Raw genomic sequence first — 19,692 nt, 5'->3', positions numbered from 1 at the left:
GAGCCCAGAGAGCTACCGAAATCAAAGCCTTAGTTCTGCTGCTGAAGAGCTCAAGCATGGGCCAGAGGGACAAGGTGGCATCGTGACCTCCAGCCTACTGCAGGCTGAATACATCCCCACCTTGAAAATGTCAGGCCTGGCTCTCCACAGCATTGCTGCAGCTTGGCTGGGATATTCCTCGGCAAATCCGCTAAGCCAAAGGTTGGTTAATGGTGCCTGTAAGGCACCCACTGGGGTCCTGCTGGCCAGAAACAAAGGCAATCAAAGCCTCCGAAGCAGCAATCAGACGCCCTCCAAATTGAACGGACGTGCAAAGTGAGTTTGCAACTTCGGATCGATCCGGCAGCCAAGGTCAGTTAGAGGGAAGCTGAGTTCCCAGAGAAGCCACTGTGGAAAGCAAGTTATAATAGAAATAAGTTGTAATAGTCTCAAGCCAGCACGGACCTCCAGCTGCCACTGACCCAGTTAACACTAACATTAACCTGCAGGAAACTTCCACTCCATTTTTGAGGCGTTATGTCAAAGAAACCAGACAGTGGCATGGAGATTAGCCTGGGAAGGGCACGCGATGCTAGGCAGCCATCAGGATCTGGCCACGCACAGGGTGCAGGAAGGGTTCATGCTGGTCATCTCAGCCCTGTGGAAAGAACAACATTGCTCAAACAAGTGCACGGCAGTCCCCAGTCCACTGGGATGAGCACATCCCTGTCTAGTGGAGGGATTCATGATGGTCTTGCCATGGCCTGATGGCCCCAAAGAGTGCAAACTTCACATACCCAGAACTGAGGCGTCAAAATACAAAGCCCAGAGAGGAGGACCTTGTGCCTTCCCCCCCAATACGGCCATCACTTTGGCTTTGGAAGGGAATCTCATGCTGTCCAGGGTGTTTCTCAGAGCCTTGTCTCCTGAGACAAGCATAAAGCCATAAAGCCATAAAGCCATAATAGCATAAAGCCAAGAGGTGAAGGAAGGAAGGACCAGGATTTGTCTTTTTTTCAGTTGCCTTCTAATTTTCAAGCCATTTTTTAAACCCTTGAGGATGTTCAGGGGATACTGTGGACTCTCTCGGCCTAGAATAAGCACCACCTTCTGCACATGGGGTGAACAGGCTAGGGACTCACTGCTGGAGTAGGGAAAGGGTTTGGCTGGAGAGCGGTGGACACCAGGCTGAATGTGAGCAAATAAGGTAAGATAAGATAAACTACTACATTAGGGGGATTGTGCCATCCCACTAATTAAAGGATTGTGCGATGGGAGATCTCCATCCTTGGGAGGTTTCAGGACTTAGGTAGGCAAAGCCACAGCCACCCTGATCTAGTGTTGGGAATAGTCCTGCCGTGAGCAACCAGCTGGACAGGAGATCCCAGAGGTCCTTTCACCAGCCCTACTGGTGAAATCCCTACTGGGATTCACAGCACTGTGCCTGCTGAACATCACTTTTCTTCTGGCTGGACTTCGGTCCAGGGATGCCCTGCCACGAAGTGGTACAGGCACTTCTCCCTGAGCTTTGCAGAGGTCCTGGTTGGCTCCCTGCTCCTCAGCCCAGTCGCAGCGCCTGTTGCCTGCAGGAAGACTTATGGCACTTTGGTCTCTTTTACTTATCCTGAGTGATCTCTCTTACTGACCTTGAGATGGACAGAATTGTGTCCTGGATGCATCCATTGACTTTTGATGGAGCCCTGAGTGGTGGGAAGAAGCCAAACGAGCCATGATGGCAAGAAATCAGTATCCCATACATGGGCCAGATGCTCCTTGCAGCGCATAGTCCTGTGTCTGCGTACTTTTCACCATGCTAGGCTAACCAGCCCTCTTCAGAGACCGGTGTGAGTAGCCCTTGGCCACAGGCCGGATCCTACCATTCCCCAAAAGCCTTTTGCTTCATCTGTTTGTCCTTCTCCCCTGGGGCATCCAGCTGCAGGGCAGCGTCAGCCCTGCCAGGCACACCTCTGCACTGCAAAGCAGGGACTCCTGTTGCATGCCTCGGGGCTCCTGACGTGTTGTCAGCATAGGTCTGGGCACCCTGCTCTGATCCCATCTTATTTATGACACATCCTTCCTGTCTTATCCCTGCTATTATTGCCTGAAATGTTGTAATTTAGATTCTGGCTGTGTTTGATTGCAAACTCTCCCAATCTACAAATTTCAGTGACAAGCAGTAGAGCAGCTCATTTACATGCCAAAGTGATCAGTCCGGAACTGCTCTGTACACAAGTGAATAAATAAATAACGGATACATTAAAGAATGGGAAACAATCAGCCAAATTAACCAATAGATGTCGAATAACAACAAGCCGTGACATCCTTAACAAAGAACAAGAGAAGGAGGGATGGGATAAGCTTTCCCAGCATTGCCCAGGGCTGCTCAGCACTCATCTATCTCCTCTCATCCCATGAGCCAACAGGGATGTACATCAATGCCAGGAGATAGTGAGAAAGAGCTGGAGCATGAAATCCTGGCTTTTAAACCCCATACCTGTCTTTGCTCCTCACACCTGCTTTGTGTAAGCATCTGTCATAGGAATAACACATCCCCTGGGACAGCAATTAAAACATTTCAGACACTGCGTGGCAAGTGGCCTTGCAGCCTGATTTTCACTTGACATCTCAGGAAATCCTTCCAGGGCATCTGAACCATCCCAGCTTTTTGTTTCATTGATCGAAGCATGGGAGACTTCAGAATTCATGCAAACACCATTGCGTTGTGCAGTTTATCTGGTGGTCAGCAGCACAGGTTGAGCATTTTGGGACAGGCCAGCTCAACAGCTGCAAAATCAGTTTGCGTGGTTATTCAGGCATCATTAAGCCACCAGTGACTGCAGAAGCATGGATGCTCTGAGCTGTCCTGACGTGCGGGTGGCAGACTGTGATGCTGGTGACTGGCAGCAAAGGTGTGTGCGCTACCTGCCTGTACTGCTGATCTCCCACCACCTGCCTCTATCACTGTCTCCTGTACAGTGACATGTAGGTGCTAGCTACCTGATTTATTCTCCTCTGGCAGCTCCTGCCTGTCACTGCTCAGCACCCCAGGGGATCCCCAGCAGGGAAGGCAGTGGAGGAGCATCTCTCCCTGTTGTCTGCTGTCAAGCAGCTTGTGCGTGCCTGCAGGCACTGGGGATGCAGGGAGGAGGCTTTGCAGGGGTCACTTTTCTTCCATGAAGGACTGCTGGGATGGCACTCACCTATCTTGCCTGGCACTGCCAGGTGGGAGGACATCAAGGAGGTGAAGGAGCTGCCCTATGGCCCATCCTGAAAGGAGGAGAATTGCTCAGGGTGAAATCCATCTGGATCAAGGTTGGTCCTGGGTCTGCAGCAGAGCCAGAGGCCATGACAGGTGCCCTAAATGATGTGAATGCTCACCAGAGTGGTCGGGTTCCCCCAGACCCAGGGCTGTCCTCTTTGGGGCTGGTTTTGGTGCCGCCTGGGGCTCTGCAGAGCACCTACATCCTCTGGCTACTCCAGCGTACACCCGCCTTCCCCTCTGCCTTGGGCTTGGCCCCATTTCATGTCATCTGGGGGTCCCCTCATCGTCCTTGCCCCTTCTCCATGCTGGAACCTGCTGGTGGTGGTGCTGGTGGCACACTGCTGGACCTGTATCAGCAGGGATAACCTGCCCTTGCTCCATCCACCATGACTTGGCCCTTACTGAGGAAATGTGACTTCTCCCTTAGTGTCAGGGGGTGCCAGACTACTCCCAGCTTGGGGGAACGGCATTTGTGGCCCCACTAGGGCTGTGTCTGCAGGAGGGAGCTGGGTTATTCTGGCTCCTGAACGTGTGATCACTGGGTGCCGAGGCAGAGATGCCCGTGTGCTTGCTCTGCAGCTGGACATCCTGCGGTGTGGCCTCTGGCGACACGGGGATCCCCAGGGGGTCGCCCCCGCCCCTGCTTTTGGAGGAGGAAGAGGGGCCCTGATGGGCAGGTGACACCAAGCATGGCTGAGGCTGCACTGCCACCTCGTGGCATGTCACCTCGTTGCCTGTGTCACACTGGGCACAGCGGCCTCACCGTTTCCTTCGGCCACCACCCGCTCCCAGAGACACCCTCATGGGAAGGGGGAGAGTGCCAGGATGGAGGTATTTTTGTGCTGGCAGATGTGGTCTGCAGAAGTCTCTGGGATGAAGCTGTGCAATGCTCATCCACAGCTCTCTGCCGCCAGCCATCCTCTGGAGCTGCAGATGTCCCAGCTGCAGATCAGGAGGAAGAAGAGGAGATGCTCAGAGGATGGGAGAAGAAGGCTTGGCTTGAATGCAGCAACACTGAAAGTCAAGCAAGTGGGACTAAGCACTGCTCAGGAGTCTCAAGGACCTGGAGGAGGTGCTGCCTGGACCAACACCAGGTTTCAGGAGATGCTGGAAACACGTAACCAGCCCCTTGTAATTCAGCATTTAAATGGGATTAAAGGGACAGTCAGGGACAAAGGACACAGGAGCACCAGGACACAGCCATCAATCAATCCTGGATGAAGTGATGGAGTGGTCTCATTTTAGCTGTATATGAAGAAAGGGCAGTAGGGCAGAAATACAATTACTGTCCAGACACACTGTTTTGTGGAAGGTAGGTCTTTTCAAACTCACCTGTCATCTTTTCTTGACACCATTACAGGTCTGGTTGATAGAGGAACTCTGCTGATAGAATAAAATTGCATTTCTTCTGGGCATCTGACTTATTATGGGGTGACATTTTGATTAAAAATGTGTATTATATTGCATTAAGAGGGCATATATTCAATGAATTAAAGACCAGCTCAGTGACAGATCTCCAAAGGTAATTATTAATGGAGATGAACTGATGAGAGAAGTTTCATCTGGCAAGGGTCTCTGGGGCTGATTTTTGGTTTCACAGTAGTCGTTCCCTTTTTCAGCTGTTTTGGAAACAATGCAACAGCTTCCCTGGGAGTGCTGGAGGCAGGGGGTGGGGTGAACAGAGGGTTTGCCAGCCCCCCGGGCCTTGGGCAAACCTGATCCTGGGCCTGCACACTGTCCTCTTTTCCCAAACATCCTTCCCTGAGCTTCAGCTGCTGCTGCATTTGCTGTGGGGACCCCAACGCTGCTTTCTCATGAAGGTCAGTGCAGCTGCCACAGGACTCCTGAAAGCAGACTCCAGGTGGATATGGACCAGAAAGCCCCTCCTAGCCACCCACTGTGTTCCCCCCTGGGGTGGCCTGGCTGGTGCCCAGGGTCCCAAGGATGTTCACCTGCTGGGGACACTGTGGCACGTCTCATCCCTCATCATGGGGAGGTCCCAGATGACTGGAGGGTTGCCAATGTGACACCCATCTACAAGAAGGGCCAGAAGGAGGATCCGGGGAACTACAGGCCTGTCAGCCTGACCTTGGTACCAGGGAAAAATATGGAGCGGTTCATCTTGAGTGCTCTCAACAGGCATGTGCAGGCCGACCAGGTGATCAGGCCCAGCTAGCATGGGTTCATGAAAAGCAGGTCCTGCTTGACCAACCTGATCTCCTTCTATGACCAGGTGACCTGCCTAATGGATGAGGGAAAGGCTGTAGATGTTATCTACCTGGACATTAGCAAAGCCTTTGACACTGTCTCCCACAGCATTCTCCTGGAGAAGCTGGCAGCTTGTGGCTTAGGTAGGTGTACTCTTCGCTGGGTAAAAAATGGCTGGATGGCCGATCCCAGAGAGTTGTGGTGAACGGAGTTAACTCCAGTTGGTGTCCCATCACAAGCGGTGTTCCCCAGGGCTCAGTTCTGGGGCCAGTCTTGTCTAATATCTTTATCAATGATCTGGACGAAGGGATTGAGTGCACCCTCAGTCAGTTTGCAGATGACACCAAGTTGTGCGGGAGTGTTGATCTGCTGGAGGGCAGGAAGGCTCTGCAGAGGGACCTGGACAGGCTGGATCAATGGGCCGAGGCCAATTGTGTGAGGTTCAACAAGGCCAAGTGCAAGGTCCTGCACTTCAGTCACAACAACCCCATGCAGCGCTCCAGGCTTGGGGAAGAGTGGCTGGAAAGCTGCCCGGCAGAAAAGGACCTGGGGTTGTTGGTCGACAGCCGGCTGAACATGAGCCAGCAGTGTGCCCAGGTGGCCAAGAAAGCCAATGGCATCCTGGCTTGTATCAGGAATAGTGTGGCCAGCAGGAGTAGGGCAGTGATCGTGCCCCTGGACTCGGCACTGGTGAGGCTGCACCTGGAATAATGTGTTCAGTTTTGGGCCCCTCACTACAAGAAGGTCACTGAGTTGCTAGAGTGTGTCCAGAGAAGGGCAACAAAGCTGGTGAAGGGTCTGGAGAACAAGTCTGATGAGGATCGGCTGAGGGAACTGGGGTTGTTTAGTCTGGAGAAGCAGAGGCTGTGGGGAGACCTTATCGCTCTCTATGACTACCTGAAAGGAGGGTGTAGCAAGGTGGGTGTCGGTCTCTTCTCCCAAGTAACTACTGATAGGACAAGAGGAAATGGCCTCGAGTTGTGTCAGGAGAGGTTTAGATTGGATATTATGAAAAATTTCTTCACTGAAAGGGTTGTCAAGCATTGGAACAGGCTGCCCAGAGAGGTGATGGAGTCACCATCCCTGGAGGAGTTCAAAAAAAGTGTAGATGTGGCACTTTGGGACATGGTTTAGTAGGCATGGAGGTGTTGGGTTGGTGGTTGGACTAGATGATCTTAGAGGTCTTTTCCAACCTTAATGATTCTATGATCCCTCTGCTCCCTGCTGTAGTGGGGCTTGGGTACTGGTAGCATTTTTGGGCTCTTTTGTGGCACAGCTGAATTCGCATCCCTGGGCACCTTCCCTGGGCTCAGTGGTGTAAGACACTGACTTTTTCATTTTGCAGGTCTGGGTCAGGCCACACACAGCTCCTGGGGTTGCCCAGATCTGGCTGGTGCAAGGCACAGCCACTCAAAGGGGACCAGGAGCAACCTAGGTGCCAGAGACCCCCATCTTCTCCCACTCTACTACAGAGACAAGGTCCCCAAACCACTGAAGTGAGGGCAGTGGGAAGGAGGTGTCTCATTGAGAATGCTTGAGGCCCTGCTGAGCCACACAGACACTGACGGTCCCTTTGCTGGAACCCTGCTCTGTCAGGGTGCAGCACCAAGGTGGGCATCTGGAGGGGTCAGCCCCCAGCAGCAGTGATGACAAGGCTGAGTACTAGTGACGGCCACGCTCTGCTCATCGCCCAGTCCAGGAGCCATGAAGAGTGATCCCTGGGTCCCACTGAGCAACCCTTGGATGGCCATGCCACCTAGTGCTCACATCACTTGTCCCTTCCTACAGTGACAGAGCTGTGGCATGCCTTTGGGCACCTTCCAGCTTTGTGTTGCTTTGTGCCCAGTCACCACCGGTCCCCGCTGCAGGCACTGTGCTGCTGGGCTAGGCTGGGAACCCTATGGTCCTGCACTTTTGCTGACCAAGCTGTTCCCTGACTGTGACCAGCACAGCCAGGGTCGAGTGCGGAAAGGGGAACAAGTTTCTCTCTTGTGCAGAGAAAGTGAAACTTGGCACTTCTCTTCCCGAACCAGGCAAACCACCATGCGTGCAAGTACTTACCCCCCCCGCTCCTCTTCCTCCCTGCTCTGAAGGAAGAGCTTCCAGCAAACAGAGCTGCTCCTTAGACTGGTCTGTCTTCACCCCCAGCAAGGAGGTAAGTCACCCCAAATAGCTGGGGACACATGCCTCTTCTGCCGTCACTTGCCAGTCCTTGCTCCCTGTCCCCCTCCTTTCTTCACTTCCCCCCTCCACAAGGATTTAAAGTAGGAAAAGGGGGAGAAGACGATGTGCGTGGGGGGAGGAGGCTGCAGGAATCTGTCCTTGCTCCATGTGGTTGTGGACATCACTGGGCTCTGCAGACTTGTCCTGGGCTGAGTACCCCAGGTTTTGGGGTAGGTCTGCGTTCTCAGGACCTCCCTCCTCTCTCCCAGCTCTGTGTGTTGGAGATCTGGATCCATTTTGCCTGTTTATCCCTTTCCTGTTTATCCCTCCTCTGTTGTGTCTCTTTGCACGCCTTCCTCACTTGTGATCTCCATCCCATTGGACCACTGCCCCATACATCAGTGCTTGCTCCCCAACACTGCAATAAGCATCCTCTGCATGCATCTGATGCATGACCACCCATCCCCAGGACATGCACCAAAGGGTTTATGCCGTGTTCCATGTCCTGGGCTCTCCAATCCCACAGCTCTGCCATGGGCACATGTCAGAGATTTTCAGTAGCATCAATGATTTCAGCTCATGCAATGAAACAGCCTTAAAATCCTTCCATGAAGTTATTTTCACCATTGCAGGTGGTCTCTGGCTATCTGTATTGGACAACATCTGGGTGGCATGGTAGATCTGTGCATGCATCTGATGAGAGCACTTGCATGTCTGTTTCCAAGGTGCATCTGTGTGTTTGCTGTGCGCTTGCCTCCATCCCCAGTTCCCCCACCCCTCTGCTTGTAGGGAGGCAGGATGCAACCCGGGCTTTGGCTGGCGACCAGCACCCTGGCAGCAGTGCTGGGCATGGTCCTGCTGGAGGATGGCGTGTGTCGGGCACCGGATGGCAAGGATGGCTTCCCAGGAGTCCCTGGCCTTAACGGGAGGCCGGGGCAGAAGGGTGACGTGGGAGAGCCAGGTAAGGGGGAGCCAGGGATGCACGGTGTGGGTGGCCTGGGAGCCTCAAGCCTCTTGGTAGGAGCATCATGGGCTGTGGGAGCAGCTTGGGAGATGCCAGATGTGCATGAACTGCTCCTCCTCACCACCTCTCCCCAGGGAAATCAGCACAGAGGACAGGCATCCGGGGACTCAAAGGGGATGCAGGCGAGCCAGGGCCTCCTGGCATCCCAGGGAACCGGGGCTACCATGGCCCGGTTGGCCCCCCTGGACTCCCAGGCCAGCCTGGGCCAAAAGGGGACAAGGGGAAAGTCGGCAATATCCTGGAGCAGCCACGTCCTGCCTTCTCCGCCTCACGGAGGTCCCCACCGTCCCTGGGCAGGACAGTGGTCTTCGACAACATCATCACCAACCAGGAGAACTCCTACAGTCCCCAGACGGGGGAGTTCACCTGCCGCGTCCCTGGGCTCTACTACTTCGCCTACCAGGTGGTCTCCAGCGGGGACCTCTGCCTAAGCATCACCAAGAACAGGGAGAGTATGGTCAGCTTCTGTGACTACAACAGCCGTGACATCCTGCAGGTGAACTCGGGCAGCAGCGTGCTCAGCCTGGCCGTGGGCGACCGGGTGTCCGTGAGCACTGACTCTGCCAAGAACAAGATTTACAGTGGCTCCGAGGCAGACAGCGTCTTCAGTGGCTTCATGCTCTTCCCGCAGACGGGGTGATGGACTGCCAGTCTGAACCAGCTTAGCACCAGAGCATTGCGGTGTGTGTGTGTGCATGTGTTTTCCCCCTGTGAGTGCGTGGGATGGTTTAGTATCACAGCAAACCAGGACAGCCCCACACTGAGCCACCAGACAGGTCCTGTGCTTCCACCAATGTCACAAAGTCGCCAGGCTGTGAGTCACCACTGCAGCAGTGAGACCCCTGCTAGAAGTTACCTCCATGCTGAGCCTGCCCACTCCATCCTGGAGGCAGAGGACTCCTGGCCACAGCAGCCCTTTCTGCTCCTGGGTGCTCAGACCCCACACTGGAGGGGACCAGTTGTCACTGGGGCCATTCACCAGCTGTGGGTCTTTATTCCTGAGTGGGAAATCACTGTGTGCCACTGCTTCTGCTACACTAACCATTGTAAACACCTTTCTGGCGCTGGGCCACTACTGCCTCTCCCATCCTCCCCGTCAGTATAAATAAATGCTTCTTTCAAGACAGCTGCTTGGGTTTTCCTTCCTACTTATGGTCTTCCCCAAACCATCAATGTCCTGGGCCCCTTCCCAAGCTGCCCAGGGAGAGAAGCAATCCCAGTTTGCCCCTGGCCAAGCACAGACCCCAGCTGCAAAGGCAGAAGGACAGGAGGGAACTGAAGTGTACAAGCAGACCTGGCACTTACAGGAACGGGAAATCTCTGGGGCTAGCCTATGTGTGTCCTTCTCCTGATGTGTCCAAGCTACCTGTCCTGTACAAGGGTAAATACAGGCAGCAGATAATACACCTCACCCACGTGGTCCTCTCTTGGTACCCAAACTCTGCCAGGAAGGGGAAAGGCAGCTGTGGTCCTCCAGCCTTTCAGCAAGGAAGGACAGGGACATCAGGGTGACTGATGGGGTTGTGGGGTGATGGTGGTGGGATTGTGGGGTGATGCTCTTCTTTCTTTGGCTTGGAGTGAGACTAGTGGGAAGTAGGGCAGGCTGGGCACGTCTCAAGCAGCCAGAAAGCATCAGGGAAGCCATGCAGGTGCCGTACCCTGGGACTGCTGCTGCACACATGCCGGGCAGTCAAATGTCTCCATTCCTGGAGCAATGAGGAGGAGGCCAGGTCACCTGTGAGGAGCATCACCCCGACCAGGGATGGTGGGGTCCCAGTGCATTCAGCACCCAGCAGAGCTGGTGGAGCACAGGGGAGGGTGCAGAGACGACAGCCATCCTGCAGGTCAGAAACCCTCAAGGAGAAACGTCCTTCAGTCCCATTGCCTAGAGGTTCAACACCTCCCTTCAGAGCCAGGCGATGACCTTGCACCAGGCCATCATTGCACAGATGGCTCTGCCTCCATGAAGCTGGCGTGAGGGTCTGCTCCCCATCCGCTTGCTGCCCTTCTGCTCAGGAATGCTCAGGATGGGGGAAAGGCAGGCGATTTGCAGAGTGGTACTCCCTGTGGTGGATGGAGGGTTTGTGGCACATCTCTTGCCAATGCCACCTCATGCCAATTCTGTCCTTCCAGCCCCTGCTGCTGCAGTGGCACGAGCGCAGGTCTTGCTGGACAGCCAGGAAAGTGCTTGCTCAGAGGAAACAGTCAGGCAGGAGGATGTGAAACTCGGCTGGGGGCCAGCTGGGGGTTGTGGGTCCCCAAGGGCCCTTTCCTAACTCTGTGACTTCCTCCGGGAGGGTGTCACAGAGAGTCACCCACACCGTGCTGTGCTGGCAGGCAGTACCCACATCAGCCAGGGGGCTCAACAGCGCAGGATCCCGTGCCCTGCTCCCTCCACCAGAGGTAAGAGGTGCTGCAGGGTCCATCTCTTTGGGGTGGGCTGCATGGGGACCGTGGGTCCAGCAGCATGGCACAGTGCTGGGCTATGTGAGAGGAGGAGGAGAAGGAGACAGAGGCACTGCCAGGCTGCACATATGTCATGGGGGGGATGCGCGCTTGTCCTTGCTGGGGAAAGACCCAGTCCCCTGGGCCAGGCACTGTCCTGGGAGATCCCCAGCTGATGGGGGGCATGATCCTGACAGGCAGAGCCAGGAAAGTCAGGCTGGTGATGGAGGGGTGAGATCAGCTGCCTCCAGAGAGCTCCAGCCTCAGTGCAGCATGGTGCAAGTCTGCCACGGCGTATGCATCTGCAGGGGGTTTGGGACACTGGACTGGGAGAACTTGGGGCTGGCCACAGGTACCGCAAGGCCTCATGGCTCCATCCAGACTGAAAGTCCAACCCTCCTTGTGCCATCAGGGGCTGCCCTGGAGGTGATGAGACCAGGGTCTGTTTCCACATATTTGCCTCCCCACTGCCTGGCAATTGGTATGGCTAGGACACTGAAGGCACAGCCATTGCAGCCAGGTGCTCCTGGTGCAGGCAGCCTCATAGCACAATACCTCCTTTGCCCCATGGCCTGAAAGCCACCCTGCCGTGGCCCCTCACCCCAGCACTTTCTTTCCCTTTCCATGCTCCAGAGCACCAAAATGGGGCAGAGCTTCTGGGAGCAGGTCCATCTGGCCCTCGCCCTCCTACTCCTGAATCTGGGGTCTGCTGTGACCAGAGATGCCCCTCACAGCTGCTACGGGGCTCCAGGCCTGCCAGGCATGCCGGGTGTGCCGGGCAAGGATGGCCGGGATGGGCTGAAGGGAGCCAAAGGCGAGCCAGGTGAGTGAGCAAGGAGGGGAACCACGCAGGCTGTTGAGTCCTCTGTGGCCGGTCTGCCTTGGTTTGCAGGCCATGGAGAGCATCCTTTGTGGACAGGGCAGGAGGAGAGGAGGCTGGAGAGAGGCAACAACCCTATCCTGCCCGAGGGAAGGGGCTGGAGGAGCCTGTCCCCACATCCTGCCATTGATGCTGACTCTCTTTCACTCCCCACCACCCCACAGGCATCCCGGCCACACCTGCAACACGAGGGCCCAAGGGCGTGAAAGGGGAACCGGGCAGCCCTGGCTTGCCAGGCAAGACTGGCCCCATCGGTCCCCCTGGTCCCCCTGGAGACCCTGGGATAATGGGCAAGGCCGGAGAGCCGGGTATGCCAGGCAGCTACAAGCAGAAGCACCAGTCAGCATTTTCAGTGATGAGGCAGACCAGTGAGCACCCCTTGAAGAATGTCCCTGTGGTGTTCAACCACGTCATCACCAACACCAACCGCGATTATGACACCACCACAGGCAAGTTCATCTGCAAGCTCCCCGGCCTCTACTACTTCGTCTTCCACACTTCACACACAGCCAACCTCTGCACCATCCTGTACAAGAATGAGAACAAGATGGCCAGCTTCTGTGACCACAAGACCAACACCATGCAGGTCAGCTCTGGTGGGATCCTCCTCCACCTGGGTGCTGGGGACCAGGTCTGGCTGGCGGTGAATGACTACAACGGCATGGTGGGCATCGGCAACTCTGACAGCGTCTTCTCGGGGTTCCTGCTCTTCCTGGACTAGAGGACCAGCAGAGTCTACCCCAGCACGCCGACTTCTTCGTCCTGCCCTGCAAATGCTGCTGCTCACCGCCACGCTGTTGCTGATGCTCCAGGTTTCTCTGCTGGGTGGGAAGCCCCAGTGAGGGGGTCAGCCCCAGCCGCCAGACACAACTCCCTGGCCTGGGGACCAAGTGCAGGGAGCTGCTGAACGGGGGGAACAGGCACCTCTGGATGCATCTGCACCCAGAGTGATGGTGCCAAGCCCCCAGGGTCCTGCTGGCACTGCCATGTGCATCCACCCTGATAACCCCACATTACCTTCTGCTGCTGGAGTCAGAGGTCTCTCTGCGTCTCTCCCTCTCCCACCTGGGTTGCACCAGAGACAGCCAGGTGTCCTGGAGCAGGTCTGCAGCAGCACCTTCGCCATGACCCGGCTGTGGAAAGTGTCAATAAAACCTTCCCCAGTGCACATGGCCTAGCGTGTTTTTTCCTCCATGACTTGCCTTTCTGCAGGTGGAGCTCATGTGTGGCCAGATGGATGCGGTGTGCATGCGTGCATGTGTGTGTGCACAACATCTGGGCATCTGCATGGCATCAGAACCTCCCTGAGCCCTTGCTGGCTTGGCCATGCTCAGCATCAGTGAGCATCATGCACCATTCACAACGCTGTCTTTGCTTAGTGGGATAGGACCCCCAGCTGCACTGACTGCAGGAAGGGGACAGTTCCCGTGCCCATGCATACAGCCTCCACCTGGGGGGGGACCAAGACTCCTCCAAGCAGGGACCCTGATACTCCCCTTCCCCCCCAAGTGGATGCAATTCAGATGCAGAGGGCCACAGACCACGCAGCAAACCTCATAGCCATGTGTCTGGTGGCCAGGACATTCCCAGGGTCCCAGCCTCACCAGGGACAGGGCAGGGGAAGCACAGGCTTCCCAGAGCCAGAGTGAAGGAGCTCATGGCTGTGGAGGCTACAGAGCTCACCAAAACCCAATGGAGATTCCTCCTGGTGGCACACATTGTACAGTGGAAAAATAGGTCATCTCCCCTGAATGCCCTGTGCTTCACCTCCGCAAGGCATTGGCAGAAAGCAGGACTGGAAATGCTTTTACCACAGGGTGAAATCACTTCTCATCCACAACATTTAGGAGAACCTGGGGGACAGATTCAAGGTGATGGGTGCTGAGACCCTGTAGCATCCTCTGGGCCTGCCTGTACCTCCCAGCAGAGCTGGGTATGTACAGAGAAGCCTGAGGGATGCTAGCTAAGGGCATGCACATTTCTGCAGTCCTGAGGGGTCACCCCAAACTTGTCTGGAGCTCATGGCAGTTGCCCATAGCAAGCACACCTGAGCAGGACCCAGGGACCTTGCAGGGCAGAGCAGACATCCCTCTGCTCCCCAGGGCCAGAGCTGTATGCCTGAGGGGCCCAGAGGGCCATTTGGGGACAGCATGTCCTGCTGAGCTGACAGACAGCATTCATGGTGGATATGAAAGTGCTACTGAAGAAAGGGCAGGAGCTAAAGATAAAAAGGGGATGTGGCCCAGATCTTTCACAAGAGCCCTTGCAGCAAACTTCTGCTTCCCCCCGTGGTCATTTCCAAGCAGGACGCTGGTGTGTCCTGCTCCATCTCCCGGTCCATCCAACGAGATGTTCAAGGTAAGAGCAAGCCGTTGGCAAGGATGAGTCCCAGCTCCCCCCTGCAGGCAGGAGCATGCGGGCAACCTGGCAGCACGAGGGTGACAGTCACCCCCTGCATCACTGACACTTTGCTGTGGCAGAATAGAAAGGGGGCTGCTGGGCTGGCGGTGTTGGAGAGCCCTGGTGGGACCCCAGCCCCTCCTGCCCCACCTGGCGGAAGGGAGAGATGGAAAGAAGAGATGGCAAAGGCCCAGAGGGGTGATAAGGGACTAAGCATGAGTCTGAAAGGTGTCCTGGGGGTGCTCTCCTGCCCTGAGATGCTTTTCTCGTCTGCCTGGGCCTGGGCTAGGAGCTTGCGGATCGATCCTTGTACATGCTGCTTATGAGTCGGAGCTGCTGTGGCTGGAGGATCCGACTCACCTGCCTCTTTTCCTGCTGACACCAGAGTTTCAGTGCTGGGAAAGTCCACCTGAAGCCAGAGAGTGTGGCTGGGGTGATGTGATGTCCAGGTACAGCCCCCAAATGCCCAGTGCTTACCCCACATGCACTTGCACCAGGAGCTGGGGGAAGGAGCTGAGCTGTGGGATGCAGGGAAGGCAGAAGGAAGATGGGACCCCAGGGACTGGAAGCCCAGATAAGTGTCCCAGTAAGGCTGGTTTGATACAGAAATGCTCCTGGGATGAAGCAGGCATGTGGCAGGACACAACAGGAACCTGCAGGAGTTAGGATGGCAGGTTTGGGGATTTCTGTGCATCTGCAAGGACTAAAGCTGTCCCTCAGATATGCTGGTGGAAAACAAGAGCTGTCCGCTTGCAGATGATGAAACTGCTCTGGCCTGGGGAATGATTTTACCCTACAGTTGTGGTCCTAAGATAGGATGGAGAATTTCTCCTCTGAGGGAGCAATGGGGACCCAGAACAGTCGGGACCTGCAGCACATGTCCATGGCAGCAGCACAGCAGCCAGGCTGGACATCAGGCCTCTGGAACAGGCTGTCCCCAGATGCTCATGTGGCTGAAGCTCTGGGCACTTGTCAACTGGTAATTTAAGAGTGGGAAGAGACTGACAAGTCCTTCTATGCCCAAAGGGGATCGTCCCTCCAAGGCCATCAAGTGAGCAGATTTGGCTCTACAGCAGGATGTTTTCCCTCCCTGATGGTATTATCCAGAAGTGCTTCTAGTCATTGTCCTCCAGAGCGGCACAGAGTGCCTTCCCCATCCCTCCCACTGCCCAAGGCAAGCCCCTTGACATCCTTCTGTGCTCCAGTAGATGCAGACCATGTGGGTGATGCTGATCTGCCTGGCTGGAGGGCAGCTTGCAAGTGCCACACTCTGCAAGACCTATGGCACCATCCCAGGCATCCCAGGGTCACCAGGACAGCCTGGCAGCAACGGCAGAGATGGGGAGAATGGCCTGAAGGGTGAGCAAGGTAAGGAGGAGGCTGCAGGTGGGGAAAAAGTCATCTTGTGAATATTGAGAGCAGGAAAATCATAGAATCATAGAATCATAGAATGGTCTGGGTTGGAAGGGACCTTTAAAGGTCATCTAGTCCAACCCCCTGCCATGAGCAGGGACATCTTCAACTAGATCAGGTTGCTCAGAGCCCAGTCCAACCTGACCTTCAATGTTTCCAGGGATGGGGCATCTACCACTGCTCTGGGCAACCTCTTCCAGTGTTTCACCACCCTCAATGTAAAAAATTTCTTCCTTATATCTAGTCTGAATCTACCCTCTTTTAGTTCAAAACCATCACCCCTTGTCCTATTGCTACAGGCCCTGCTAAAAAGTCTGTCCCCATCTTTCTTATAAGCCCCCTTTAAGTACTGGAAGGCTGCAATAAGGTCTCCCTGCAGCCTTCTCTTCTCCAGGCTGAACAACCCCAATTCTCTCAGCCTTTACTCATAGCAGAGGTGTTCCATCCCTCTGATCATTTTTGTGGCCTTCCTCCAGACCCGTTCCAACAGGTCCATGTCTTTCCTGTGCTGAGGACCCCAGAGCTGGACGCGGTACTGCAGGTGGGGTCTCACCAGAGCAGAGTAGAGAAGCAGAACCACGTCCCTCAACCTGCTGGCCGTGATTCTTTGGATGCAGCCCAGGATGCGGTTGGCCTTCTGGGCCGCGAGTGCACATTGCCGGCTCATGTCCAGCTTTTCATCCACCAGTACCCCCAAGTCCTTCTCCACAGGGCTGCTCTCAATCCCTTCATCCCCCAGCCTGTATTGAGGCTGGGGGTTGCCCCAAACCAGGTGCAGGACCAGGTAGTGCCAGGCGCATGGTCTTGGGGAAGCAATCTATTTTTTACCAGGCCCTTTGGGGTGTTATGAGGTGGGGGTGATGCTCGGGGACAGAAGATGCTGGACAGACTGGAGCCCTCCAAGGAACCTGGGGAGGGAGGGTGCATGAGAGCAGGGGGTGTCACACCTGCCAGACGGGCAGGGGTCTCCACTGACCCGCATCCCAGCACAGGTACCGGTCGTTTCCTTCCCAGTGCCCCCTCTGCAGAAACATGGGGCTCAGCTGCGACTGCAACGACTCTTCCTCCTTCTAGGTCCCCCTGGCCATGTGGAGCATGAAGGAGACATGGGGGAGAAGGGAGACCCAGGAGCACCGGGGTACCCTGGGAAGATCGGCCCCAAGGGCCCCCCAGGTTCAAAGGGATTACCAGGTCTCATGGGACCCCCCGGCCCTCAGGGCGACTCCGGTGACTACAGGGCCACCCTCAAGTCTGCCTTCTCCGCTGCCAGGAGCATCAGCTCCTACCCACGCCGGGAACAGCCCATACGCTTCGACCGCATTGTCACCAATGAGAAGGGCCACTATGAGAACCGGTATGGCCGCTTTATCTGCCGAGTCCCGGGCATCTACTACTTCACCTACCACGTCACCTCCAGGGGCAACCTGTGCCTCAATGTGAAAAAGGGCCGGGGTGGCAGCAGGGGTGAGAAAGTGGTGACCTTCTGTGACTACGTGCAAAGTAGCTACCAGGTCACCACGGGTGGTGTGGTCCTCAAGATGGCAGCGAATGAGTCTGTCTGGCTGGAGCCAACGGAGAAGAACTCCCTGGTGGGGATTGAAGGGTCTGACAGCGTCTTCTCTGGCTTCCTGATCTTCCCTGAGGCTTAGCCCGCCGATGGTGTCTCTCTGCAGCCCTTCCCCTGCTGCTGGCTGGCCCCTGCAGGGCTGAGGACTCCCCTGGAAATGACTCTTTGCTCCAGATTTGGTGCCCTAAGCCCATTGCTGCTGGTCTTGCACATTAAATGACAGCTCCTTGTGCTGCTGGTTCCTTCCTGCCTAGGATTTGCCTCTTTTCCCCCCTTGAATAATGCTCAGATAACCAGGGCATTGCCTCCCACATCCCTGGGTGCAGCCTGGCCTCATTAGTATCTCATTACTGCTGAGCAGAGCCAGGCAATTCATGCAGTTCCTGCTGCAGCCCACACTGAGTATCTCCTTCCAGAGCCACCCAGGGAAAGTTCCAGGGTTAGGAAAACACAGAGAGGAAGCCTGGTCTCTAGCGGGGGGGCGTGTGGGACACATAACATAGTGGGAAAATTGGGGCCACTGAGTACTGGTGGTAGATGGGGAGATGCTGGAGATGGTGCTGTACTGGAGAGCCCTGAGGCTGGTAGAATCTGGGGACACCAACCTCTCTTAGACCTTTTTTTGGGGTGGTGACAATAATATCCACAGAAGCTTGTCAAAGCTTGTGACAAGATGAGCCAGGTGTACATGGGGAAGCCAGAGCCTGATGCCATGATGGAAGAGGTGTGGGGCACATGGCTATCCACTGGTGCAGCTTGGCAGGGTTCAGAGCAGCCCCATTACCCCAGCAGAGGATCAACACGTGCAAGTCCTACAGCACAGCCAAGCTCCCCTGGAAGACCTACGGACCTCCAGATGAATAAGAGCTGAGGACCTCCAGGACATCCCTGTCCCCAGGGCAGGTGACAATCCAGCATTGTACCTGGGTGCGGCTTTGCCTACAGCCCCCAGCCCAGCCATGGCAGGTGGTACCAAGAGCTGTGGGGTGTGAAGCTGTGAGGGTGTACACGGGGTGCTCATGATGTAGGAGAGTTTTTGTGGGGATCTGGGATTTGAAAGACGCTAGCTGAAGGGGATGATGATGAAGGGTCTGGGGGAGGACTGGGATATGGGCTGGCTTTTATGAAGCATCGTTACTGAGCTCTCAGGGCCTGCTTATGGGTCCAGGGCCCCACAGCTCTGGGCTGCACAGGTCTCCCTGCCCCAGCGCAGGATGATGTCTCCCAGCCTTGCCTGGCACTGGTGCGGCCAGGTTGAAGGCTCCAGCATCTTCCGGGATGGTTGGCCGGCAGGTGGCACTGGAGACTGGATTAGCCCTCACCTCGCCAGCAGGAGCATCCCTGTCCCACAGGCTGAGAGGGCAAAGCTTGCAGGGACCGGGCAGAAGTCCAAGGATCAGCTCTACCTTGCCCTTAAGGTCTGGGAGGAGGCACAGGGCAGGATTAGTGCCGCCTCTTGCAGCCCTGGGTTAACGCTTTGTCCTTGCCACTTGGTCCTTCCCCCAGCAAAATCTGTGGCTTCTGTTCCCAGGAGCGCAGCCACACCGTGTCCCCAAGACCTCTACCTCTGATCAGAAAGTCGGGGCAGAGATGTTGCAGCCCAAAGCTCTCCCTGTGCAGGAGCACTGGGCTGCTTTTAAAATGCAGCTGCAATGCTCGTGCCATTTTGCAGCTGGAGACACAGCATCTGAAATAAAATTGGGTCAGCAGGGCAGGTGGAGGAAAAGAGTAGGTATTAGAACCCCAAAACAGAGGCTGGGCAGCGTACACCAGCTAAGTCTCCTGAACCCTCAGCAGGTCTGCAGAAGACACCAAACCAAGGAGCAGTCAATACACTGGAGGACAGGGCTGCCATTCAAAGAGCCTTGACAGGCTGGAGAAATGAGCTGGCAGGAACCTACTGACATTTAATGGAGACAAATGTAAAGTCCTTCCTCTGGTGTGGAATAACCCCATGCAACAGGACAGGTGAGGGGCAGGAGAAAGCTTTGCAGGAAGGGATCTGGGATGCTGGTGAACAGCAAGTTGAAGCTTTCTGCCTTTCCAAGTAATTGATATAATCATTTTGGACTTTTGAAAAGGTCTTTGTCAGGACCCCTCTGGAGTGGAGCCGGTTTTATTCTTAAAACTAATGTCTGACCTAACACCAGCATAAGCCAAAGGGTTTCTAGGGTCTTGGCTGTACCTGGAGAGAGTCAGAGGGCAGCGCAGCTACCAACTGTCTCTGAAGTGCAGCCCACTGTGCTAACGCAGCCAGAAAACAGGTGCACAGGGCATTGCTTCCTCCTGTGGGTCTCAGCCAGCACCCAGCAATGCCACATCTGGCATTAGGTCCATGGGATGGAAGCTAT

General features: G+C 55.6%; 3 protein-coding genes across 4 annotated transcripts; all 3 read left to right on the top strand.

The window, feature by feature from the left end:
• Nucleotides 1-7,515: 7,515 nt before the first annotated feature.
• C1QA (complement C1q A chain) lies at nt 7,516-9,753 on the top strand. Of its 2 annotated transcripts, none has more exons than XM_075520424.1 (3): nt 7,516-7,604; nt 8,402-8,573; nt 8,711-9,753. In XM_075520424.1, exons 2-3 carry the CDS (start codon nt 8,411-8,413, stop codon nt 9,274-9,276), a joined length of 729 nt encoding a protein of 242 aa, XP_075376539.1. In that variant the 5' UTR covers nt 7,516-7,604; nt 8,402-8,410; the 3' UTR covers nt 9,277-9,753. The 2 variants fall into 2 exon arrangements, with proteins under 2 accessions (XP_075376539.1, XP_075376540.1); XM_075520425.1 differs by having other exon boundaries at nt 7,554-7,604; nt 8,338-8,573.
• Nucleotides 9,754-11,705: 1,952 nt separating this feature from the next.
• C1QC (complement C1q C chain) lies at nt 11,706-13,110 on the top strand. The gene is made up of 2 exons (XM_075520430.1): nt 11,706-11,904; nt 12,126-13,110. Exons 1-2 carry the CDS (start codon nt 11,706-11,708, stop codon nt 12,680-12,682), a joined length of 756 nt encoding a protein of 251 aa, XP_075376545.1. The 3' UTR covers nt 12,683-13,110.
• A 1,039-nt stretch (nt 13,111-14,149) lies between these two features.
• C1QB (complement C1q B chain) lies at nt 14,150-17,558 on the top strand. Its single transcript, XM_075520426.1, is given in 4 exon segments — nt 14,150-14,207; nt 14,210-14,319; nt 15,570-15,729; nt 16,849-17,558. Coding segments are annotated over 4 exon segments (903 nt in total). The 3' UTR covers nt 17,424-17,558.
• The last annotated feature ends 2,134 nt before the right edge of the window (nt 17,559-19,692 follow it).

Source organism: Mycteria americana, chromosome 18 (genome assembly GCF_035582795.1).
Source record: "Mycteria americana isolate JAX WOST 10 ecotype Jacksonville Zoo and Gardens chromosome 18, USCA_MyAme_1.0, whole genome shotgun sequence".
NCBI lineage: Eukaryota > Metazoa > Chordata > Aves > Ciconiiformes > Ciconiidae > Mycteria > Mycteria americana.
Note: the sequence above shows the minus strand (reverse complement) of the source record. Positions and strands in the feature narration are given on the sequence as shown.